This window comes from Oncorhynchus tshawytscha, linkage group LG09 (assembly GCF_018296145.1).
Source record: "Oncorhynchus tshawytscha isolate Ot180627B linkage group LG09, Otsh_v2.0, whole genome shotgun sequence".
Lineage (NCBI taxonomy): Eukaryota > Metazoa > Chordata > Actinopteri > Salmoniformes > Salmonidae > Oncorhynchus > Oncorhynchus tshawytscha.
The window spans coordinates 14556271-14583742 of NC_056437.1; the positions used below are offsets into that span (position 1 = coordinate 14556271).

Sequence of the window (27472 nt, forward strand, 5' to 3'; positions counted from 1 at the left end):
CGAGCGGTCTTTTTCAAAATAATAGCACACAGCTTGGACACTCATGCATACAAAACAAGACATGCCACCAGAGGTCTCTTCACAGTCCAGAACAGACCATGGGAGGCGCACAGCACTACATAGAGCCATGACTACATGGAACTCTATTCCACATCAGGTAACGGACGCAAGCAGTAGAATCAGATTTAAAAAGCAGGTAAAAATACACCTTATGGAACAACGGGGACTGTGAAGAGACACACACAAAGGTACAGACACATGCATATGCACACATTGTGATGTTAATGTATGGTGGTATTGAACATTTTGTGTTGTGGATATGTGGTGGTGTAGGGATGTTATATGATGTACTGTTTTATCTTTAGCTCATTCAGTACAAACATGGTTCCCTGTTTTATCTTTTGTTTTATATGTAATGTGGGTGCTTTGGTGTGTTTGGACCCCAGGAAGAGCAGCTAATGACTAGGCAGAGTTCCTCTGTCCAGTGTCTGTGTTCTTTTGCCCATCTTAAGCTTTTGTTTTTATTGGCCCGTCTGAGATTTGGCTTTTTCTTTGCAACTCTGCCTAGAAGGCCAGCATTTTGTAGTCGCCTCTTCACTCTTGACATTGAGACTGGTGTTTTGCGTGTACTATTTAATGAAGCTGCCAGTTGAGGACTTGTGAGGTGTCTGTTTCTCAAACTAGACACTCTAATGTACTTGTCCTCTTGCTCAGTTGTGCACCGAGGCCTCCCACTCCTCTTTCTATTCTGGTTAGAGCTAGTATGCGCTGTTCTGTGAAGGGAGTAGTACACAGTGTTGTAAGAGTTCTTCAGTTTCTTGGCAATTTCTGGCATGGAGTAGTGTAACGGATGTGAAACGGCTAGCTTAGTTAGCGGTGCGCGCTAAATAGCGTTTCAATCGGGGACGTCACTTGCTCTGAGACCTTGAAGTAGTAGTTCCCCTTGCTCTGCAAGGGCCGCGGCTTTTGTGGAGCGATGGGTAACGATGCTTCGAGGGTGACTGTTGTTGATGTGTGCAGAGGGTCCCTGGTTCGAGCCCGGGTATGGGCAAGGGGACTGTCTAAAGTTATACTGTTACATTGGTGCCGTGACCCGGATCACTGGTTGCTGCGGAGAAGGAGGAAGGTCAAAAGGGGGGTGAGTGTAACGGATGTGAAACAGCTAGCTAACGATGCTTCGAGGGTGACTGTTGTTGATGTGTGCAGAGGGTCCCTGGTTCGAGCCCGGGTATGGGCGAGGGGACGGTCTAAAGTTATACTGTTACAGTAGCCTTCATTTCTCAGAACAAGAACAGGCTGACGAGTTTCAGAAGAAAGTACTTTGTTTCTGACCATTTTGAGCCTGTAATCAAACCCACAAATGCTGATGGTCCAGATACTCAACCAGTCTAAAAATCTGCTGTTTTCAGCTACAATAGTAATTTACAAGTCTAAATTGTATTTCTGATCAATTTTATGTCATTTTAATGTACAAAAAAATGTGCTTTTCTTTCAAAAACAAGGACATTTCAAAGTGACCCTAAACTTTTGAACGGCAGTGTATATCTTTTTTAGAAAAAAAAAAATTATAATCAAAAATTTGCACACTGTGTTCACCTTTTTTTTTCTGGTCCCTGCAATCATTATGTAACAAAGCTCCCGTTACAGGGAGCCACATGACAAAACCGTTTATGGCAAAACCATAAATCTGAAGGGAAAATAAGCCACAGAGGCACCTAGGCCTTGAATTGGAACAGACAGCGTTTTAACTACTTTGCAGATATGAAACAAACAGACAATCATAATATCAGTCAAAAATATCAAATTCCCAGTTTATGCTTCAAAACCAACTTCTTAGGGATAGGGGGCAGTAATTTCACGTCCGGATGAAAAGCGTGCCCAAAGTAAACTACCTGTTACTCAGGCCCAGAAGCTATCCATATGTACTGGTAGATATGGATAGAAAACACTTAAAATAATGTCTGTGAGTATAACAGAACTGATTTTGCAGGCAAAACCCCAAGGACAAACAAAACATTTAGGTCATAGTATTTCCCAATGGTTTTCTATGGGAAGCACTATTTAATAGGAACCTGGTTGCAGTTCCTATGGCTTCCGCTAGATGTCAACAGTCTTTAGAAATTTGTTGATGTTTTTCTTTTGAGAAATGAAGATGTATGGCTGTTCTTTGTAAGTGTCTACTGTTTGGTGCGCTTGAACTGGAACGCACTTCACGTTGTTTTCATCCGGTATTGGAAACAGTTTATCCTGTCTTAATTTTATCGATTATTTACGTTTTAGGAGACCTGAGGTTGGATTAGGAACGTTGTTTGAAATGTTTGGACCAAGTTTACAGGTAACTTATTAGATTCTTTGTAGTCATGTTGGGTGAGTTGGAACCGGTGTATTTCTGAATCAAACGCGCCAAATAAATGGACATTTTGGGGATATAAAGAAGGACATTATCGAACAAAAGGACCATTTGTGATTTTTCTGGAACATTTTGGAGTGCCAACAGAAGAAGATCTTCAAAGTTAAGGCATTTATTATATCGTTATTTCTGACTTTTGTGTTGCCACCTGCTTGGTTGAAAAATATTTTCAGGCGGGGCGCTGTCCTCAGATAATCACATGGTCTGCTTTCGCCGTAAAGCCTTTTTGAAATTTGACACTGCGGCTGGATTAACAAGGAGTTAAGCTTTATTTTGATGTATTACACTTATATTGTTGTGAATCTTGAATATTGATATTTCTGTAGTTTGAATTTGGCTCTCTGCAATTTCACTGGATGTTGTCAAATCGATCCCGCTAAAGGGATTGGCGTGCGAAGGGATCACTAACAGGATTATTAAGAAGTTTTAAAAATATGTTCTATTTGACAAAAAAATCACATGATGTACAGTAAGGTATTGTTGGAAGAATAGATGGATGCAGTTCAATGCATAATTAACATAATTCACCAATACATTTCTTGGTAGTCCAAAAAATATTGCTATCAGGTGGTAAATTGTTGTTCGCTGCACGTTGCAGTTTCAATGACTCAAAATGTTGACTGTAACTAAGACTGTGTGTGTCAATACAATGAAACTAGCAAGGGCATTGATCCCAAGTCAATCATAACGTGGCTAATAGGCTAGGGCACATGTGTCAAACACAAGGCCCGTGGGCCAAATAGAACACTCAAGTGAGTATAAATGAGTCAACAGTTGAGTCATCTACTTTATGAAATTACAGCCTGATGCGCTTGCATCTGTGAATTCAACTTCAATTGAGGCTTTCCTGTGTTCCATTAACAGCGCGCAGCAGATGGAAAGTGTACAGACACATGCCACAGTTATAGCTAGGCTACTTTAATGTTACAGTCTGGCTTCAGTTTTTTAAGTTTGACAATGAATAACCAAAAAACAAAACCTGCAACTAAACACCATGCAAAAGAGAAACATGTAGGCCAATTACTGCAACATTTGAGCAGTAGCCTAGGCTGGCTACTCAACTACAAGACATTTTGAATGCACCATAAAGCAATGCTGCATTCAACTGCACCGGTGATCCATAGAGCGCAAAAAAATGAAAAACATGTTTTAAGTTTACATGTTACAACCTACAATGTTTTAGTTATTTTGAGTTATTAAATTATTTTTGATTAGGGTCGCAGCATATTCTGCACATCTGCAAGCAAGCATAGAATTTGACAAAATGCCTTACTATATACACCATTCTATATACACCATTCCCAAACATTCTATGAATGTATGAAAATGTGAAAATGACCATATCTATATGAACAGATTTGAATAAGATTTAATGTTGCTAATATGCTGTCAGTTCCACTTTAAGAGATCACAGCCACACCGCAAGCTGGCAAATAATTAAATAAGGGATCAATTTTAAAATGTAAATATAGCAATAAAAAAAAATTAATAGAGATTTACACGCAAAAAACAAAGTCAAGATGTAAAAACAATGAAAGACTAAACACTATCATGTATTATCTCTGATTTAAAGTTAAGTCAGGTTAAATGTAATAGTGGACTATAGTATTAAAGTTCCACAAGAAAAATATACATTTTACTCTACGATTGACAATGAGGTTATTTAATTTGATCTCTCTCTGAAATTTCTGAACTCAAGTAGCGTGGGAAGACCATAAACCATTTGAGGAAAATGTGGCTGAGGACTCAGATTACCCTTAAACTCAGTGTTATAAACTGCATGGAATTTATGGTGTGTTATGGATATTTTAAAATAATGTGGAAATGCTTGTATTTAAATCTTAAAGGCGTAATCCATAATTTGATTCAGCCCAAATGCCAGTGAGTTTCTTAGCCAATCGAAGCATTGGGGGCGGGTCTAAGACAAGCACAAACACCGTTCCCACTCACAGTGAAGGAGCAAGGTAGGGACATTGTATTTATTTATTTATTTATCATTCAGTTATGAACAATAGTCCCATTGAGATATAAATCTCTGTTTTATGGGAGCCCTAGCTAAGAAGTAAAGGCTAGATAGTCTGTGTAATGGATTATAAAGTCTGTAAAGTAGATAAGGCCTGTTTTTCTGTACTAGCTAGCTAGATAGTGTGTTAGCCTCAGTGGCTATTTAGGGTGTTCAAGGAACAGCTGTTGTTGCTCTACCAAAATAGCTGCTGTAGATATGGACACTTATTCTGGAGAGTGGCTTGCATGCATATCAATAAATCAGACCTGTGCCAGAAATGATTGTACATCATAGTTTATTGGAAAATACAGCTTCTGTCAATGAGTCCAACATATTTGATGATAAATTTAAAACTATTGCCAAATAATAGTTAGGCATTGCTCTTTGCTAAGAAGCAATTTTGTTTTTTGACCATTTTGATTGAAAACAATCACAGTAAGGTACTTCATTTTTACCCAGAAATGATTTGATATTGACATAAAAATGGCTGCATTGGGCCTTTAAAACTACACTCAACCCAGATCTGCAATAAATGAATGCCAGTGTCTGGACAATACTAACATGCTGTCATGCATGCTATGTGTTTTTTTCTGTCAGGAGGTGGCATGATGTCGTCAGACAGGGATAAAAGGGCTGTGTTTGGTAAAGGAATCGCGTTCGACCCCTGCCAGCTTCGAGACCCTTGGGAGAACAGAGCCCAGAAGATCAGTGAGAAGGGACAGCAGGAGAAGGAGGGGCAGGAAAATAGAGACCTGAATCGGTAAAAATCACAAAACAAATGTAATACACAGACAGACAGACAGACAGACAGACAGACAGACAGAAGCGCACACACACACACACACCCACACACATACATACATACATACATACATACATACATACATACATACATACATACATACATACATACATACATACATACATACATGGGGGTTGTTGAGGTCTGGTCTGTTTTGTGGTCTGTCTCTAATTTTCTCCCCATCCTCAACTCTATTCTTGATCATCTCCTCAATAATGGTATGGTGTTGTTTTTTTTCTAATTCGCTATGGTTCTGTGTGTTCATCCGTAGGCTTATTAAAGAGCGGCACATTCGACTGATGGCATTGGAGAAGAAAGGAAAGGGCAGAAATATGGTGTATTGTCCTCTACTGAAACGGTTTAAGCTTGATCCTCCACTAGACGCAGCCCCGCCCCCACCTCCACCCCCACCCACTCCCAAGAAATCACCACGACGGGTGAAGATAGAGATCCCCAAGCCAGTGGAGAAGAAGCCCACCCCACCTAAACCATCACCTCCTCCTCTGCCCAAAGTCATTCTCTCATACAAAGACTTACAAAGACGATCTGAGGGAAAATGGTGGAGGGGGATTAGGGATAGAGAACTACCGAATGGTCCAAGTGAATGGTCAAAGCCCTTTAAGTGTCGACCACTGCAGTTCAGTAGAATCCTTTACGACCAAACAATGTCCTGGCAGCGGGGATGGCCAACGTTCAGCCGGGAAAAAAGCAACAAACTACTGAAAGTTAAACCTTTGGATGACAAAGTTGACCTTAAAGAGTGGAAGGATTCTTGGAAGATGTCCAGGCCTTTACCCAAGCAGCACACAGAAAACAGGGGCATTACAGAAAAAGTAAAGGCTTTCAGAGAGTGGCAGAATCGCTTGGCAATCAGCAGAAATAGAACATCTACGGCAGTGGAGAAGAAAGGAAAGAGCAGGGACATGTCTAACTTCAGGTCTAAAGTGGCACCTCCATCAACTATACAGAAATCTGAGCCACCAACTCATAAGAAAAAACATGAACCACTCCTTCAGCTGAGGAAGGAGAGCTCTGAGGAAAATAAGCCCTCCGCACCCAAGAGCGCAAAGCCCCCAGCCCCACAACCCAAGGAGAAGAAGCTGCTTGCCATAAAACCGTCACCTCCTCAGGATGACACAGTAAATCTTCCATGGTGGAAGAAAGTTTGTAGGACGTCCAAGCCTTCACTCAAGCAGCACACAGAGAATCAGATGATTGCAGAAACTGTTAAGACAGGGACGGGCGATGACATGTCTGACTCCAGAAAAATTGTGATGAGCCTTGATAATGATGCTGACATTGAAGCAGCACATTTGGAGACCAGGTTTGGAGACCAGGTTTGGAGGCCAAGTTTGGAGGCCAGGTTTGGAGTCCATGCTAAGGTGGTACCTCCACCCACACCACCCACAAAGACACATGAACCACCCAAGAAATCGCAATTTGATGCCCCCCAAAAAACTCAGGCTTCATCGGACATACTTGATGTCAATAAATGGTCAGAAGCCTGGAGGACTCAACCACTGTTGTTGAACATTAAAGAACAAGTATCTCTGGAGGCTTGGGAGCAGGAATGGTCAGAGTTCACAGAGGAACAAAGTGATAAACGACTGAATACTAAGCCTTTGGATGACAATGTAAATCTTACAGAATGGGGGGATGCTTGGAAGACGCCCAAACCTTTAGCCAAGCAGCACACTGCAGACTTGACGGTTACAGAGACAGTAAAGCCCAAAGCCTTGACAGGTTGGAGAGAGGCAAGGAGGCTCTCTGGTGACAATGTTCAAAATAATCCTCCAAGTCTGAAGGATTGGCGTGACTCGTGGAGTTTCTGCCAAGAACATCGCTGGTGGAAGGTTTCTATGGACTCCCAGATGTCAAAACAACTTTTTTCCCATCTAAGGAAAAGGGGCGGAGGGCTTTTTTTGTTTTGTTTTTTGTTTTTGTTTCTTTGTTTTCTTGGACACAATACGGACTGGGGACAATAGGACTTAATTACCATGACAGCCATGAAGCAAGCAAACATTGCAAACAAATAAACAACACAACACATTTAGGTTAAGACATGAAAACGATGACAACCATGCATTATAACCTAATTAACTTAAAGTAACTTTTTAAAGACCAAACTCAAAGAAAACTGTTAACAGTATGTGATGGGACATGCGAGGAAAGGAAAGGAGAGGAAAGTAAAGGGAAGGAAAATAAGGCTGGTAAAAAGCAAGATGTTATGGCAAGGATTTTGTAAAGTGTATGTATGCAGATGGGATTAGGCTGGGGGAGATTGTGGGCTGAGGGCCCTTGGGTAATGTTTTTGTCAGCAAATAAACTTTAGAAAAGATGGTGGATAAATGAAGAAGTCTTATTCAGGCCGTTTACCATTGAAGAAAATGGTCACAGTTCCGGTCTAATTATTAAGGAGTGGCTCTCGGGTCTGGTAAAATTAGTCAATTGACTGTACTGTACATGAACCAGAAAAAATGAAGGAGTGAGATGTTTCGCTTCCTCCTCTGTCTCTGACTGTAGGCAGTTCCTACTCCCATCATGACCCAAACTGACAGAGCTGCACTAGTTGACTTCAAGAAACCTGAAGAAGCTTCCTTTTCAGATATGTAGTGTTTGATATTAGCAAATGTGGGACACCTTTTCATTTTAAGTGGGCAAGGATGTGACAGGGTGTAGCTGATATTGTTGAGTTAATTAACATAGTCATGTTACATGCCTCCTATTGGTCTGTTCGAACTGATTCTTTGTGTTTTGTCTTAATTGATTGCAGGTGTGACTGCGGAGCATGCGTCTCCTCCTGTTATCTTAAAATGGCTGCATTTCCTGCCAACCAGGAAGAGGAAAAAAGAGCCGCTGCTACCTCCAAGTCCCCAGACTAGCTCTAGCCTATGGACTGAACTCCCAATCACAGTTGAAAATAATTATATCTAGGCTCTGTGTTTATTGTGAAATTCTGAGTACATCTTGTCGGATCAGTGTCTGTGAGGACTTGGAGACAGTCAGCAAAGGTAATTCTTGTTTTTTTTGTGTGTTTGTGGGCTTGGCTATTCCATGCATGTAGCACTTTAAAGTCTTTCAGACATTTTTGAGAGTGATGAATGCATTTTTTGTTACACTTAATACAGTTTGCTGTGCGTGCACTATAGATGGGTTAGCTGATAACGTCACAAATGATTCGTATGTTTCAATGGTGATTTCTGGATGGCCAGACAGCTTCCAACAATGACAAACTGCCTGTGGGGAATCGTAAGTGACTAGTTTCATATTGTTCTTGATATGTGTCTTGTTAAGGTGTTTTGACTGATTTCATGTCAATGCTAATATGGCAAATTTGCTGGCTAGCAAACCAACAATAGCAATGTATATGAGACAAGTGCTCATTGTGTAACTGTATGTTTTCAATAAACATTGACAACATGTCAATTATATTTATTCAATCTATGCCAACTGTTTGTTTTGCTCCATAGTGCTTGTTGCGAAACAACCAACCTGTCTAGTTGCTGTGCTTTGAGACTTTTACTAGCCTTAATTGAATATTGCATTTAAACACTGAAGTCTTACATGAATTCCCTGTTGTACTAGACACACAACTGTAACCTTGAAATAACTAAATATTGCTTGTAATAACATTAAAGAGGGGCTGAACTTGTCGACTCCACCTGGGATTTTTCGTTACTCATTAAGAAATTAGATTTGTGTCTTGGAGTTGTGGTTCAATGTGGGTGTTTTTGTACCTCTTCAGCCACCGTACCGACTGGCTTATCAACTGTGCGATGCAGCATGTCAACGTGATTGGTCAGGGAAGCCTCGAGCGTACTGGATTTCCTGCATTCTAGATGTAGCTTTCTTTAATGAAAATTGTTTGATGTTAATGTTCGCTCACAAATGTGAGGATGTTTGAAAGCCAATGCTGTTTCAAAAAACAAACATGTATATTCTTTCAAAATAACATTTGTGACTATCTTAAACGTGTGTATATACAGTCGGGTAAAAAAGTATTTAGTCAGCCACCAATTGTGCAAGTTCTCCCACTTAAAAAGATGAGAGGCCTGTAATTTTCATCATAGGTACTCTTCAACTATGACAGACAAAATGAACAAATCCAGAAAATCACATTGTAGGATTTCTTTAAAATTAATTTATTTGCAAATTATGGTGGAAAATAAGTATTTGGTCACCTACAAGCAAGATATCTGTCTCTCACAGACCTGTAACTTCTTTTTTAAGAGGCTCCTCTGTCCTCCACTTGTTACCTGTATTAATGGCACCTGTTTGAACTTGTTATCAGTATGAAAGACACCTGTCCACAACCTCAAACAGTCACACTCCAAACTCCACTATGGCCAAGACCCAAGCGCTGTCAAAGGACACCAGAAACCAAATTTGTAGACCTGCACCAGGCTGGGAAGACTGACTCTGCAATAGGTAAGCAGCTTGGTTTGAGGAAATCAACTGTGGGAGCAATTAGTAGGAAATGGAAGACATACAAGACCACTGATAATCTCCCTCGATCTGGGGATCCACGCAAGATCTCACACCGTGGGATCAAAATGATACAGTAACGGTGAGTAAAAATCCCAGAACCACACAGGGGGACCTAGTGAATGACCTGCAGAGAGCTGGGACCAAGTAACAAAGCCTACCATCAGCAAGGGCATTGAAGATGAAATGTGGCTGGGTCTTTCAGCATGACAATGATCCCAAACACACCGCCCGGGCAACGAAGGAGTGGCTTCATAAGAAGCATTTCAAGGTCCTGGAGTGGCCTAGCCAGTCTGCAGATCTCAACCCCATAAATCTTTGGAGGGAGTTAAGTCCGTGTTGCCCAGCAACAGCCCCAAAACATCAATGCTTTAGAGGAGATCTGCATGGAGTAATGGGCCAAAATACCAGCAACAGTATGTGAAAACCTTGTGAAGACTTACAGAACGTTTGACCAGTGTCATTGCCAACAAAGGGTATTTAACAAAGTATTGACTTTTGTTATTGACCAAATACTTATTTCCCACCATAATTTGCAAATAAATTCATTAAAAATCCTACAATGTAATTTTCTGGAATTTTTTTTTTTCTCATCTTGTCTGTCATTGTTGAAGTGTACCTATGATAAATTACAGGGCTCATCTTTTTAAGTGGGAGAACTTGCACAATTGGTGGCTGACTAAATACTTTTTTGCCCCACTGTATTGTCTAAACAAGTCCAAGGTGTTGTGTGCTAATGGTTAGTTCGGCTGTCTGTAAATAAATGGGTGGGTAAGTTTGATCCTGGTGAGTGACTGGATAGCGTGAACTGCAGCACACTGGGCAGCTGTTATCCGGAGGATTTGATTACTGCCAGTCGTGATTAGACTGCCATGCAGTGAGCCAAAGGGGGCAGGATTTAAATCACAACCCAACCCTCATGTTAAGTTTTGACATCCTCCGTTACACAAATCTCACAACTCTGTTTTGGCATATATATTAACTTGATGACCAATTATCCTACGTACAGATTTGGTAAATTTTGGTACTGGAATAAATGTTTCTGACTGAAATCGATGCCACAGTTCATTTTCAACCAGAGAAGTGGGTTCTGGCGCTCAGTTGCACTTTAAATATTTGTTAATAATTCAATAAATCCATTTTGTGATACTACTGTGTAGTGCGCTTTCTGTGATTCAGTACTAATTTCAAGTGTGTTTTTTTCACTGCTCTATTCTTAATTTTTTGGGGGCTTGAGGACCTTCCCTCTATGCTACCTTTTTAAAACAAAATAATCACATGTTATGGTGTAGTCAGCAGGAGCAGCTATCTATATGTATAATTTACATAATCATACATATACTCTCAAATTATATGGAACAAATGTGAATATTCTTTTGATCATAACGTTTGGGAAAAAAAAACCTATGGAAGAGACTTTAGACAAGACAGCATGTATTAACATCAATTGAAAAATGTATGCCTTGTTTGGCAAATTTGTCCTGAAAGTTCTGACGGTTGTTCACTGGGATATGAATTCCAAGAATGTCTACTGGGCCACTTCTCCCATGAACAGCACACCACATGGACTCAAAGTTGGAGTGTTTTAGGGAACCCAGCATAAGTAGTGAGCACTTGTCATAGTGACTGCATGACAAAAGCATCCAATCCTGTAAAAATAGATTAGTCACCGTGGTTTAAATAGAGCACAGAGCCATCCAGACCTGACACAGAGACATATAAGCCATTTTTATCCAAGAGACATTGATTTTATAACATATAGTGGATTACAGAATGAGTTTACTCTACAAATATCAGTATTGTGGTTATTTAAGGCCCCTGAAATCAATGCTTTTGCAAATTGAATTACAATACCAGTTTGTAGCATGGGAAGAGCTAAGAATATTAGGGAAAATAATGGAAGTGAGATTGAGGTTATTATTTAAACAAATACATTCAATTTGACTTCTCCTGAATTTTGAAATATCCTTTTTCTTCAGCATCATAGGCTACATAGAACTCATGGCATGGCCTTATGATATTTCACTTGTCTCCTCTTTCAGTGGAACTGTGTCTTCGTAATGAATCTACAGTATATACCACAACCTGGGATTGGATTCATCCCATGACTGAAGCTTCAGTTTCTCAGCCAATTATAGCACAGGGAGTGAGTCAGTTTGGCAAGTCACACAGACAAGAAATCGTGCGCTGTACACACAGTAATGGAGCAAGGGAGGAAGATTTATATATCTATCGTTCTTTATCCAGACCAGTGACATTGGGAAAATAATCTATTTTCACAGGAGCCCTGGCCAAGAAGTAAGAGCTAGCTAGTCTTTGTTTTGGATCATAAAGTTAGTGAAATTCAAAACCAGTTATTTTGTGTTATTCCAACTAGCTAGCTTGTATTAGCCTTAGTGGCTGTTTATGGTGTCCATGGAACAGCTGTTGCTCTCCCAAAAATAGCTGCATCTTTTATGGGCACTTACATGGGCTTTTACACTGCACTTTGACTGTAAAAACATATTTGATACATTTAGAGCTTTAAAATGGTAGTTTTTTTTTATTCCTGTATTATTGTTTGCACTGGGTAGACATGCCTTTTTTGGGGGTGCAAATGAATCTTGAACCTGGACTCTTATACTCTTGAACTTATACGAGCCTTAATATTTATGTAATTCATTCATTCATACCAGTGTCTGGGCTACACTAAAATGGTGTTATACACGCAATGTGTTTTCCTGTCAGGAGGTGGCATGATGTTGTCAGACAGGGATAAAGGGACAGTGTACGACAACTTCCACCTCAGGAACCAATGGGAGAACAGAGCTAAGCAGTTCAGTCAGAAGGGACAACTGGAAAAGGAGAGACAAGGAAAGAGTGCCTTGAATGGGTAAGACTGAACATACGACTCACATGAACCTTTCTCAAAATTAATTTTCTTCCAAAAAGTGAACTATCACTTCAAAGTACATCGACTATATTCATGGTTTGGATTCAAATGCATATTTCTCAAGAATGTGTGGCATCATATCCTTATCCACTCTTAAAGCATGTCAATCTTTGAATGCCCAGGGACCTATAGGAACAGCTTTGTCAGTCATAACACCTTGACAATGCGTGTGCAATAAGGCCTGAGGGGGTGTGGTATATGGCCAATATACCACGACTAAGGGCTGTTCTTAAGCAAGACGCAACGTGGAGTGCCTGGATATAGGCCTTAGCTGTGGTATATTGGCCATTTACCGCAAACCTCTGAGGTGCCTGATTGCTATTATACACTGCATACCAACGTAATTCGAGCAGTATAAATAAACGTTTTGTCATACCCATACCCATTAATATACGGTCTGATGTACCACGGCTGTCAGCCAATCAGCATTCAGGGTTCGAACCAACCAGTTTAATATGTAATACACTGCAATGCATTACAACAGTTCATGCTGGATTTGATAAAAAAAAGCGATTTGATTGTTTTTAAAAAGTGACTATTGAATAACAACCTACAGTATAAGGGCAGTTTAATATTATTGTGTTATTATTTTAAAAATGTACCCTGCTGTGGTGCTGTCTTCCACAGGCTTTACAAAAAGTGGCAGTCTCGCCTGGCGAACACAAATGGAACTCCTACGGCAGCGGAGAAGAAAGGAAAGGGCAGTAACATATCTGACTTCAGAAAGGTTGCGGTGATCCCAGACATTGATGCTGACATCGAAAGAGCCATATTTAAGGTGGTACCACCACCAAAGATTCCCAAACCTGCTCCATCCCCACCACCCAAAAAGAAACCACTCAAGAGGGCAAAGCCCCAAGTTCTCAAACCAGCCGGAGGCTGGGATGACTCATGGAAGAGCCTGAAGCCCCCAGAGCAGGAAGTCCAACCTGAGGAAAAATGGTGGAGGGATTTGAAGCCAGATAGATACCTACCTCTCAGCGAATGGGCAAGGCCCTTCAAGTGTCGACCACTGTTATTCAGTTTCATCCTTCACCAGCAAACAGAGTGGTGGCAGCGAGGATGGCCAGTGTTCAGCTGGGAACAAAGCAACAAACTATTGAAAGCTAAGCCTTTGGATGTCGGAGTAAACCTTCTAGGGTGGGAGGACGCTTGGAAGACATCCACATCTTTATCCAAGCAACACATTGAGAACCAGATGATTACAGAAACAGTACAGCTCAAAGCCTTCTTCCCAGGCTGGACAGAATCTTGGAAGGTCGCAGGTGAAAATGTCCAAAACAGTGGCCGATATCTGAGGGATTGGCACGAGTCCTGGAGTTTGTGCCAAGAATACCACTGGTACAAGGCCCCCATAGACTCCCAGTTGATGTCAAAACATGTGTTGTCCGATGAGTTGTTGATCTCTCAGCTTGATGAGGATATCCCATCGTCATCAGATTGGATAGAGTCCTGGAAATCTGTGAAATCTCAGCCCCAGTACCAAGAGTCCCAGTCAGAGCCCAAAGGGACTGAATTAAAGGTAGAAATGTCCCATGTGCCACTGCATTTCCAGTTCCACAAGCTTAACACACCTTTCTCAAACTGGCACGAGTCTTGGAAAGTGTCAACTGCAAATAATGAAGCAATTGAAGATGGATGGAAAGGTTCCTGGAAGATATGTAGTCAGCATCAAAATGACACAAATGCCCAAAGAGATGTTGTGTTTTTCTCAAATAAGTACAAGACCCAAATGTTCTGGGGTGTTGACAGCATGCCTCAGAGTGAATGGTCTAAATCCTGGAAGACCCCCATGCCTCCCCAACATACTTTCTTGCCAGGTTGGAAAGAATCTTGGAAACAAAACAGCAATCCATATTGGAAGGATTGGCATGAGTCCTGGAGTTTGTGCCAAGAACACCACTGTTGCAAGTCCTTTATGGACTTCCAGTATTGCCATCATGCTATGATGATGTCAAAATGCTTGCTGACCAATGAGCTGTTGAGCTCCCAGCTTGATGAGGAAATCCCTTCTTCATACGAGTGGATTGTGTCCTGGAAATCTGTGAAACCTTATCCTCAGTCCCAGTCAGATTCAGAAGAAACTGAATCAGAGTTGGAAATGTCCCATGTCCCACTGCATCTTCAGTTCTACAAGCTTAACACACCTTTCTCAAACTGGCATGAGTCTTGGAAAGTGTCAACTGCACAAGCTGTAGCAGGTAACGATGAACAACATCCTTCAACAGAATGGGCGGATTCCTGGAAGATATCTTGGACGAACCTAAATAGAAATGACTTAAAACCCCAAAGGGATGTTGTATTTTTCTCAAGGCATAAGACTGAATGTGTTTTGAGTGTTGACTGTATGGTCCAGAATGAATGGTCTGAATGCTGGAAGACCATCAAGCCTACCCAATACACTACGACACAGGAGGAGGAGGAGGAGGAGGAAAAAGATGGCCATTCTGACTCCTCTAAACATTTGTCACATCTAATAGAGATTCCTTTGAATGATTGGGCAGACTCATGGAGGTTCAAGCCAGAGGATGAGAGCCCCACCTCACGCAAGACGGCACAGCCCCTAGCCCCAAAACCAGAGGAGGAGATGCTGAAAGCCAGTACACCATCACATCCTCAGCCTTACAAATACAATCTTAACCAGGCAATCTGGGGTGATTCCTGGAAAATCCTGAAGCCCCCACAGAAGTCAGTCCCATCTGGAAAAAAATGGTGGAGGGCGTTTAAGCAGGACAGAAACCTACCTTTCAATGAATGGGCAAAGCCCTTCAAGTGTCGACCACTGCTATTCAGTCGCTTACTGCACACACAAACAACATCCTGGCAGCAGGGATGGCCAGCGCACAGCTGGGAACAAAGCAACAAACTACTGAATGCTAAGCGTTTGGATAACAAAGTAAACCTTACGGAGTGGGAGGATGCATGGAAGACACTCAAGCCTTTACACAAGCAGCATACTGAGAACAAGATGATTACAGAAAGAGTACAGCCCAATGGCTTCTTGCCAGGTTGGACAGAATCTTGGAAGGTCGCAGGTAACAATGTTCAAAACAACAATCCATATCTGAAGGATTGGCAGGAGTCCTGGAGTTCTTGTCATGAACATCACTCCTACAAGGCCTCTATAGACTCCCAGAATCGGCAGTATCTCCCTGTATCACTAAAACACAAGCTGTTCAAGGATCTGTTGATCTCCCAGCTTGATGAAAACATTACGGCCTCACCAGAAGGGGTAGAGTCCTGGAAATCTTTGAAAAATCAACCTCCGTCCCAGGCAGAGCCCGAAGAAATTGAATCAGAGATAGATATGCCTGATGTGCCACTGCATCTCCAGTTCCACAAGATTAACACACCTTTCTCAGACTGGCACCAGTCTTGGAAAGTGTCAACTGCAGAAAGTGAAGGTGAAAAACAACAGAGAGAATGGAATGGTTCCTGGAAGATATATTGTCCGTATCTGTCAAAAAACAACACAAAAGCCCAAAATGATTTTGTGTTTTTGTCCAATAAGCATAAGACTTACAAGTGCCTGGGTGTTGATCATGCTGAAAACAGCATGCCTCAGAATGAATGGTCTGAATCTTGGAAGACAAAGCAGCACCAGCAGCAGTTGGAGGACTGGGCAGAGTCTTGGAGGTTATCTGTCGCCCCAGAATCCAACAACTCAGTATCACTGGACCGGTGGAAACGATCATGGAGACTCTCAAAACCAAATCACCCACATCAGCTTAACCAGGGCACAGAGCCTCTCATACACAACAGCCCCAAACACCACATGCAACTCCACGAGGTTGAACTGCCCCAGGCAGAATGGAGCAACTCCTGGCAGTACCTCAAGTCAGACACTCTGGATCCTAACACGAAGAAGGAACAGACATACAGTAGAACATTATAACATGTACGTCAAATGATCAGATATGTATTTGATCCTATACTATTTTTACTTCATGTCAATATACATACTTGTTAAATGTCTTATTACTGGACACATTGGAGTGAGACTAGCAGAATTATCTGCTGCAAGGAGGAGGTTGGGGTGGATGAAGTGTATAACACGTAGTTTGCTCTTGGAAACTTTAAATCTAACCTAAACTAATTACTTCTATTCTATTGACTGAAATGTTGTTGTTTTCTACCTGCTGTTGTTGCTACTTCTATTGTTGCTGGTTGTCTTTGTGACTAAATTAATGCTTGATTGACAAACACTTTATCCATCTGGGATTAATAAATATAATTTAATTATCATATTAATTGCTAAAGTAACATCAATGTTGAAGGTTTCTCTCAAATTGCCAGACCGTTCACCAGGACTGAACGGGGATCTTTGAACGATGTGCGCTGAGAGTTGGGAAGAAAGTTCAGGGAGTGAGTGTTTAAATAAATAAACACAACATAACAAGAAACATGCACAGACATGACACTGGAACAGAAACAATGACACCTGGGAAAGGAACCAAAGGGAGTGACGCATGTAGGGCAGGTAATCAAGGAGGTGATGGAGTCCAGGTGAGTCCGGCGCGATAACGAGCAGCCTGGTGACCTAGAGGGCGGATAGGGAGCACACATGACAGATCTGAATTCAGGACAGGCATTTCTAACACAAAAAATGAAATAATCAACATTCTGTCCAAATGCAACCATTTAGACAGAACCACTGGGCTAAAGATGGACCAGCTCATCTGGCATTTGGGCAAACTTTTGGTGTTCACCTTTTGACCTTTTTCTGTTCCAGGCTATTATTATTTAACACATCTTCATGTAACATGAGAGAACATTGAACATGTGTCATATGTAGTTCCATGGGAAAGCAGGGCATAATGACAAAACCAATCATGTGCACAGTGGTATAAAGAACTTACACTAAGTAAAAAATAACTTAAGTACTACTTAAGTAGTTTTTTGGGGTATCTGTACTTTACTATTTCTATTTTTGACAACTTTTACTTCACTACATTACTTTTTACATTTTCTATTAATGTATGACAATTGGGTACTTTTTCCACCACCGCAATGCATAAATAGATCACAGAGACACCCTAGGTTTAAAATAAATGGAATACGGAATAGCCAGTCCTTAGCGTCCACAGGAGGGTAATATCAAACATGTTAAGATTACCCAAATCATGATTTCAAACTAAACCAAACCATCAATACAGAGAAACTTTAGTGCCTTGGCGACTCTGGGCCATGGCTCTTAACCTCACCTTGATGGGCTGGAGTTCAACAACAAAGTGAAACATTTTATTTCACAAATATCAATGTTTTATTATGGTTGTTTAATTTGCCTCTTACCATAATATGGCCTTTGCAAATTGAAATATCATCAAAAGTTTGAAGCATGGGATGAGCTAAGCACATTAGGGGAAAATGGAGTTTATGAAAAATCAGATTGAGGTCTACAAACAAATAAATTAAATGTCATTCCTAAATTATAAAATGCATTTGTGCTCAGTATTGCAATTGTGTCAGTCTCTACAGGCAAAATAGGACTTTTGGCTTCATTTTATTTGCATAGTTTTATTTGGGTTACACTGTGCTCTAAACTGGATGCTTGCAAGTAGGCAATACAATATTTATACAGTCAGCTTCTGAAACTTTACAAAGTAGCTTCTGAAACTTTACAAAGTAATATGTAATACCTCATGGGTAAATCTGCATCATTCTGTTCCGCACAATTTCCACTTTTTCATTTCTTACCAAAACTTTTTAAATGAGACCAGGTAATATAAAATCAGCAGCAATATGACTTTGAAAATTAAAAAGATGTGCTCTTGAACATTAAACTAACTGTAATGGAATTCATATGCAGGAGGATTGTGGGGTGGAAATAGGTTAAGTACATCTGGAAGAGTGAAGGAGGAAGAAGGCCACCGAGGGGAACTAGATAAAGCGTACAATATTCAGAGCCACCACTGTCACTTTGCATGTCTCACTGCAGTGTTCCCATAATGCACTTAGGGATTATGGAGGCTCACTTGAAGAGACGCCACATTTGATTTCATATGCACGCAGTAAAATGCACAGAACAGCGAGCAGAGCAGGGCATCAAAAAGAAGAGACTGCTGATGGCTGCATAAAGAGGCTGGAGCGAAAGTTCAAGGGAGAAAAACTGGGAAATCATCCTGTGAAGTCCATATCCTGTGTCGCAGATGCTTGAAGGCATGCAACATAATGGGAGACAAATTGAAATCTCAATTTGACGTACAAGGCTCTATTGTATATTACTTAGATTTTTGTTGTTGAAGTTTTGAGGGAATTGGGAAGTAGGCTTTAAGATTAACTTCAGAGTTGTCTTTGGGATAGTTTGAGGACACCAAATAGTAAAACCTACAGTATGGGCTAAGAGACGACACACATGAAAATGATGCTGATGAAGAAGAGGATTATGATAATGACAACAATGATGAAAAGGGTGATCATGTTGATGACGTCACTAACAGTAAAACCATTCGTCAGTCATATAGCCTGCATACGAGAGAAGGATCCAATGGGAGTGTAAGATGTGCTAAGAAGTGATAAGTTGCAATAATTATCACTTAGCAAGGGGTGTGAACTTTCAGCAACCCTGCATGCTCCAACATTCACCTGAGACTAATGGTCTGTTCAGGCCAGACGTACGCCAGCTGGCTGAGAGAGAGAGAGAGAGAGAGAGTGACAAAGAGTGAGAGCGAGGGAGAAAAAGGTGTGAGAGAGAGGATAAATGAAGCCTTACTCCACTCTCTTTCTCACCTACCTCTAATGAAATATTAGCAATCTCTAAGTCACAGATGCACAGTGAAGAAGTTACAAGACTGCTGCCTGCTCTGAGGATGTAGCCATGGCTCTGAGGATGTATCCACCACTCTGAGGACATATCTCCAGCTCTGAGGACATATCCATAGCTCTGAGGACGTAGCCATGGCTCTGAGGACGTAGCCATGGCTCTGAGGATGTATCTCTAGCTCTGAGGACATATCCACGTCTCTGAGGACGTATCCACCACTCCAAGGACATAGCTACGGCTCTGAGGACGTAGCCATGGCTCTGAGGACGTAGCCACGGCTCTGAGGATGTATCTCCAGCTCTGAGGACGCAGCCATGGCTCTGAGGACGTAGCCACGGCTCTGAGGATGTATCTCTAGCTCTGAGGACATATCCACGTCTCCGAGGACGTATCCACCCCTCCGAGGACGTAGCTACGGCTCTGAGGACGTATCTCCAGCTCTGAGCATGTAGCCATGGCTCTGAGGACGTACTCACGGCTCTGAGGACGTATCCATGGCTCTGAGGACGTATCCACCACTCCGAGGACGTATCTCCAGCTCTGAGGACGTATCCATGGTTCTGAGGATGTATCCACGGCTCTGAGGATGTATCCACGGCTCTGAGGAGGTATCCACGGTTCTGAGGAAGTATCCACGGTTCTGAGGATGTATCCACGGCTCTGAGGATGTATCCACGGCTCTGAGGATGTATCCACGGCTCTGAGGAGGTATCCACAGCTCTGAGGGTGTATCCACGGCCCTGAGGACGTATCCACAGCTCTGAGGATGTATTCACAGCCCTGAGGACGTGTCCATGGCTCTGAGGATGTAGCCATGGCTCTGAGGATGTATCCACCACTCGGAGGACATATCTCCAGCTCTGAGGACATATCTCCAGCTCTGAGGACATATCTATGGCTCTGAGGATGTAGCCATGGCTCTGAGGATGTAGCCACCTCTGAGGACATATCTCACAGCTCTGAGGACATATCTATGGCTCTGAGGATGTATCCATGGCTCTGAGGACATATCCACGGCTCTGAGGACGTATCCACCACTCTGAGGACGTAGCTACAGCTCTGAGGATGTATCTCTAGCTCTGAGGACATATCCACGGTTCTGAGGATGTATCCACGGCTCTGAGGATGTATCCACAGCTCTGAGGAGGTATCTCCAGCTCTGAGGAAGTATCCACGGTTCTGAGGATGTATCCATGTCTCTGACGACGTATCCATGGCTCTGAGGAGGTATCCACGGCTCTGAGGACGTATCCATGGCTCTGAGGATGTATCCACGGCTCTGAGGACGTATCCACGGCTCTGAGGAGGTATCCACGGCTCCGTGCCACTTTGGTGTCACTTATGCCTGTGTGTATTTGCTGTTTGCTGTAGCATGCTCTACATTACCTTTTAATGGTGCAGTCATTCCACTCATTTGTTTGTGAATATTATTGTCTTTCAATAAATTTGTTTAGAATTAGCATATTAAGGACAATGTCTCTCTAGTGATGATTTTAAACAATCTTTCCCTCTCTTACCTTCTTCCTTCTCTCTCTCCCTCTTTCTCTCTCTCACACTCTCTCTCCTTCCCCTATCTCTCCTTCTTCCCTCCCTCTCTCTCTCCTTCCTCTCTCGCTCTCTCTCTCCCTCTTCTCTCTCTTTCCTTCCTTCCTCTCTCTCTCTCTCTCTCCTTCCCCCCCCTCTCTCTCTCTCTCTCTCTCTCTCTCTCTCTCTAGCTAGCAATATGAAGACTGATAATAAGCGTGACTGTTTTGTCTTTCTGTCTCTCTGGTCTGAAGCTACAGGAGCTGTTTGTTAATGAGGCTAATCACCAGTCAGCTCTCTCCACAGGAGTCCTTCACTCCTGTGCTAACATAATTAGCCAGAGGAATACAAGCAAGCATAAGCAGAATGCCAAGGACTTTCAGATTTATTGGTGTGATTTTTCCTTTGTTTCCTTTGTGATTATGATTCACGGCAGTGTGCATCTGTCAACAAACTATTTCCTGCTATGAATGGCCTTGCCAAACCTCACTTTCTGTTCGTTTTTGTTAGAGTACAAATTTTAGAGATTTGACTCCCAGGCCCATGGCAAACCTGAATGTCCTTGATCCTGTGCCTTAATTACATGAACACTATCCAGCTAAGAATGGTCTTGTCAAATGTTAGGCTCCCAGGCTCCCATTCCACATCTCAAAATGTTTGCACACGTTTCCATATCTTCACAGTGGATTACAGGGTATAAACGGTTAGCTAATCCTGTTGCTTTCCAATGCTTTCTCAGGCTTGTCTAGATTTCTGGTATGAGAGGTTCTGTAAGTCACCTACACTCGGTGGTTCACTGCTATGAATAGCACAGAGTGGCCAGGGAGGCACAGAGGGTAGTACGCAAAAAGAACAAAACAAACCTCTCCAAACCATATTGCTTTTTCATAGAATAGGCAAAGGTTCCATTTTAACAGAATGCAATATCTCAGTACGGTTAAAATGACATTACATGGAATGTCGTATATGAGATCCCGGTTTTCAATTATTTTTCTTTGATACCATTCCTACACTGCCAATTAAAAAGTCATAGTCAAGGTAATTTCATGAGGGTTGAGGAATGAGATTTGTTATTTTTTTCCTAAAATGAATTATAGTAAATAAATGAGTTTACACAACCATCAGAGTTCTGGTTGAAATGATAACAGTAACAGTGTCTGATGAATTGTAGGTGAATAGAGAGAGAGAGATATTAGATAGAGAAAAATACTTATTAGATAGAGAAAGAGAGATTAGATAGAGAGAGACACATATTAGATAGATAGATAGATACAGCGCCTTGCAAAAGTATTCATCCCCCTTGGCATTTTCCTATTTTGTTGCATTAGAACCTGTAAATTAAATTAATTTTTATTTGGATTTCATGTAATGGACATCCAAAAATATTCCAAATTGGTGAAGTAAAATGAAAAAAATGACTTGTTTAAAAAAAACAGAAAAGTGGTGTGTGCACTTATATTCACCCCCTTTGCTATAAAGCCCCTAAATAAGATCTGGTGTAACCAGTTACCTTGAGAATTCACATAATTAGTTAAATAAAGTCCACCTGTGTGCAATCTACGTGTCATGTGATCTGTCACATGATCTCAGTCTATATACACTTGTTCTGAAAGGCCTGAGAGCCTGCAACACCACTAAGCAAAAGGGCACCACCAAGCAAGCGGCACCATGAAGACCAAGGAGCTCTCCAAACAGGTCAGGGACAAAGTTGTGGAGAAGTACAGATCAGGATTGAGTTATAAAAAAATATCCAAAACTTTGAACATCCCACGGAGCACCATTAAATCTATTATAAAAAAATTGAAAGAATATGACACCACAGCAAACCTGCCAAGAGAGTGTCGCCCACCAAAACTCACGGACCAGGCAAGGAGGACATTAATCAGAGAGGCAACAAAGAGACCAAAGATTACCCTGAAGGAGCTGCAAAGCTCCACAGCGGAGATTGGAGTATATGTCCATAGGACCACTTCAAGCCGTGCACTCCACACAGCTGGGCTTTACGGAAGAGTGGCGAGAAAAAAGCCATTGCTTAAAGAAAAAAATAAGCAAACACATTTGGTGTTCACCAAAGGGCATGTGGGAGACTCCACAAACATATGGAAGAAGGTACTCTGGTCAGATGAGGCTAATATTGAGCTTTTTGGCCATCAAATGCTATAGCTGACGCAAACCCAACACTTCCCATCACCCCGAGAACCTCATCCCCACAGTGAAGAATGGTGGTGGCAGCATCATCATGTGGGAATGTTTTTCATTGGCTGGGACTGGGAAACTGGTCAGAATTGAAGGAATGATGGATGGCGCTAAATACAAGGACATTTTTGAGAGAAACCTGTTTCAGTCTTCCAGAGATGTCTTGGAACGGCCTAGTCAAAGTCCAGACCTCAATCCAATTGAGAATCTGTGGTATGACTTAAAGATTGCTGTACACCAGCGTAACCCATCAAACTTGAAGGAGATGGAGCAGTTTTGAAGAATGGGCAAAAATCCCAGTGGCTAGATGTGCCAAGCTTATAGAGACCCAAGAGACTTGCAGCTGTCATTGCTGCAAAAAGGTGGCTCTGCAAAGTATTGACTTTGGGGGGTGAATAGTTATGCACGCTCAAGTTTTCATTTTTTTGTCCTAGTTCTTGTTTGCTTCACAAGGAAAAATATTTTGCATCTTGAAAGTGGTAGGCATGTTGTGTAAATCAAATGATACAAACCCCCCCAAAATATATTTTAATTCCAGGTTGTAAGGCAACAAAATTGTAAAAATGCCAAGGGGGGTGAATACTTTTGCAAGCCACTGTACATTGTAAAATGAAATAATGAATATTATTATATTACTATGAAATAACACATATTGAATAATGTAGTAACCAACAAAAGTGTTAAACAAATCAAAATATATTTAATATTTGAGATTCTCTACAGTGGTGTCATTTTATGGGGCTCTGAATAATGTGGAGTGTTGCTGGGTTTTTTCTCCACCCATTCCATTGGTGGCCGAATCACATCACGTGTGCTTACTGCACTACAGAAAACTCACTAACCAAACAGTGCAGGGCATGCTGAATTAAAGGGAACTACACAAAAAAATCAAAGTTCCTTAGATTTTTCCCAGACCTCAAAAGTCATCCCCTGATGTGTTTTAAGCATGGTTGTAAATGGGATAAATCAGAAAAAACAGAGGGAAATACAAAAACCTGGAAAAGCTGAACCAAGAAAACAGAATTTGAAAAAACCCCAGAGGTGTGCAACAACAACAAAAAACTGATTTTGAAAGGCCCTACCAACATTTTTTGCTTTAGATTGTGTATCATCCTGCAGCACAGCATTTTGGGAGAAGTTGAGGTTCAATATTGACTATGAGGGAGAGGGAAAGAGGTTGGGCCATTCCATAACTTGTTTTGTGAAATATAATATAATATATATCAAATGTTTCTTATGGCTGGTCCTGGGAATCGAACCCAATATCCTGGTGTTGCAATGCTCTACCAAGCATTTCGCTACACTCGCATTAACATCTGCTAACCATGTGTATGTGACAAATAAAATTTGATTTGATTTGAAGTTGCATGACAGGGTTATATATTATTTGTGAAGCCTCAATTTAACATGATTTATAAGGCCTTTATTAAGCGGGGGCTTATTCCACATGTCACCCTTTATAAAGTACAGGGTTATGTCATAATATTTGACATAGTGGGTTATGACACATTTGACATTGGTGGTTATGTCACACAGTTAAGCAACATTTATGAACCCTTTATAAAGCTTGATATACGGTTATAGATGATTTGTAACACATTTATGTAGTGTTTATAAAGGCTTTGTGATGGCTTTATGAAGCATTTATAAGCTGTACATAATTTAAAGGGGAACCATCTGGCTGGTGACCACATTGTTTCCCCCTATGAAACAGTAGTAGATTCAAATCAAATCAAATGTATTTATAACGCCCTTTATGACATCAGCTGATGTTACAAAGTGCTGTACAGAAACCCAGCCTAAAACCCCAAACAGCAAGCAATGCAGGTGTAGAAGCACGGTGGCTAGGAAACTCCCTAGAAAGGCCAGAACCTAGGAAGAAACCTAGAGAGGAACCAGACTATGAGGGGTGGCCAGTCCTCTTCTGGCTGTGCCGGGTGGAGATTATAACAGTACATGGCCAAGATGTTCAAATGTTCATAGATGACCAGCAGTGTCAAATAATACAAATCACAGTGGTTGTCGAGGGTGCAACAGGTTAGCACCTCAGGAGTAAATGTCAGTTGGCTTTTCATAGCCGATCATTAGAGTATCTCCACTGCTCCTGCTGTCTCTAGAGAGTTGAAAACAGCAGGTCTGGGACAGGTAGCACGTCCGGTGAACAGGTCAGGGTTCCATAGCCGCCGGCAGAACAGTTGACACTGGAGCAGCAGCACGACCAGGTGGACTGGGGAGAGCAAGGAGTTGCCAGGTAGTTATCAGAACAGGTTGTCCTGAGGCATGGTCCAAGGGCTCAGGTCCTCCGAGAGAAAGAAAGAGGGAAAAAGAGAGCGAATTAGAGAGAGCATACTTAAATTCACACAGGACACCTGATAAGACAGGAGAAATACTCCAGATATAACAGACTGACCCTAGCCCCCCGACGCATAAACTACTGCAGCATAAATACTGGAGGCTGAGACAGGAGTGGTCGGGCCAAAGCACAGCCCCCACACCACTAGAGGGATATCTTCAACCACCAACTTACCATCCTGAGACAAGGCCGAGTATAGCCCAAAGATCTCCGCCACGGCACAAACCAAGGGGAGGGCGCCAACCCGAACAGGAAGATCACGTCAGTGACTCAACCCACTCAAGTGACACACCCCTCCTAGGGACGGCATGGAAGAGCACCAGTAAGCCAGTGACTCAGCCCCTGTAATAGGGTTAGAGGCAGAGAATCCCAGTGGAGAGCGAGGAAATGGCCAGGCAGAGACAGCAAGGGCGGTTCATTGCTCCAGTGCCTTTCCGTTCACCTTTACACTCCTAGGCCAGACTACACTCAATCATAGGACCTACTGAAGAGATGAGTCTTCAATAAAGACTTAAAGGTTGAGACCGAGTCTGCGTCTCTCACATGGGTAGGCAAACCATTCCATAAAAATGGAGCTCTATAGGAGAAGCCCTGATTCCCATATGAATCTCTATTAGTTCTCTACCACTTCTCTGAACCACACCTTTCTCATTATGTACAAGTGATTATGGCCAATTACCTGAGGAGAATCGACCCCAGCAAATAAAACAAGAAAAAGAGTGTAGACTGACTTGTAGTGGACATACCTATAAGGGATCATTTACCCAATTTTTGGGGTGTGTTTGTTGAATAAGTACACCCAGTGGGCAAAACTGTTTGAAATTACGTTATTGGATTAGGGTAAGATGTTCAATATTGATCCCGATCGATTTGAAGGACCAGAATGAGTTCCTTAATTGAAATGTGTGGTATGATCTACTACTGAGAGTATGGTGCATGCTTCGCACAGATCTGTGGTTGTCAGCGATGCTTTCTCAAATATACCGGTGACACAAAGTGATTAGTACAAAGTTGACAATTTGTATTAAAAGCAGAGATGAGGGGCTCAAATGTACTGCTGTTGACTGGAACGTCTTGTGCCTACCTTGTGAGTTCTGAGATTACACCATTACACCAGTGGGACAGACTCCTATTTGATTACCAGCTTTCAGCAAGGTGATAAATGGATCCTAAATATAGCCAGTCTGGTATTAGATGACGCAAGCTCTATGTTTGTCTGTACTGTATGTGGCAAAGCCTAGAAAGGCCTAGATGCCGAGTGGCAGGGAAGCCAGTGGATCTCCCAGTATAGGATACGTTGCAACCATGTTGCTTATAAAGATACAACAATCTCCGACAAAATGGTCACCAAATAAAAATCTCAGAGGCAAAGAATCTCCCAGTAAAGGATACTTTACAACTGCTACAAGTATGAATGGAAATGTATAGACTAGAGCTGAATAGAAATCAGTCGCTTGATGTACTGCAGTACTAAATCCACATGAACCTTTTAACACTTTCTAACTTGAAGGTTAACATATGACTGTTGTGGCAACTGCTGCTATTAATGTGAGGGTTATATTATCTGTAATCTGTCTTGTCTGCCCAGTTGTAGCAAAAGAAAGGTATTTATAAGCTCTTACAATACTGACATCCCTAGGTTAGAAGGGGAACATCTTGATTGCGCTCCAACTAACCCCTCTCTGGAAGGAACCCACTGGGCACACACTGGTTGATTCAACGTTTTCCCCACGTCATTTCAATTCAATTACGTTGAACCAACGTGGACTAGACGTTGAAATGACGCCTGTGCCCACACAGTGGGTGAGAGGGATGACTCCTTTCTGAGTCCTTATTCTGGCTGGGTGATGCTCTGTGTAGTTATATCCCTTCCTCTGCATGTTACGCATCATGAAACTCGCTCCTATCCGGCTGCATATACCTCTAAAGAGCCTTTGAAGGCTATTGATAACATACCATTTTTGGTCTTCAGTGAAATGTGTGGGTTTGTCTCAAATGACAC

At 41.8% G+C, this 27472-nt stretch overlaps 2 protein-coding genes across 2 annotated transcripts; both read left to right on the forward strand.

Annotated features, from left to right (window-relative positions):
• The first annotated feature begins 4324 nt into the window (after positions 1–4324).
• Positions 4325–8878, forward strand: LOC112257409 (hepatoma-derived growth factor-related protein 2). The gene is made up of 3 exons (XM_024430940.1): positions 4325–4374; positions 5013–5175; positions 5489–8878. Exons 2-3 carry the CDS (start codon positions 5021–5023, stop codon positions 7200–7202), a joined length of 1869 nt encoding a protein of 622 aa, XP_024286708.1. The 5' UTR covers positions 4325–4374; positions 5013–5020; the 3' UTR covers positions 7203–8878.
• A 2971-nt stretch (positions 8879–11849) lies between these two features.
• On the forward strand, positions 11850–16930 carry LOC112257410. Its single transcript, XM_024430941.2, has 3 exons — positions 11850–12000; positions 12430–12574; positions 13262–16930. Exons 2-3 carry the CDS (start codon positions 12438–12440, stop codon positions 16527–16529), a joined length of 3405 nt encoding a protein of 1134 aa, XP_024286709.1. The 5' UTR covers positions 11850–12000; positions 12430–12437; the 3' UTR covers positions 16530–16930.
• The last annotated feature ends 10542 nt before the right edge of the window (positions 16931–27472 follow it).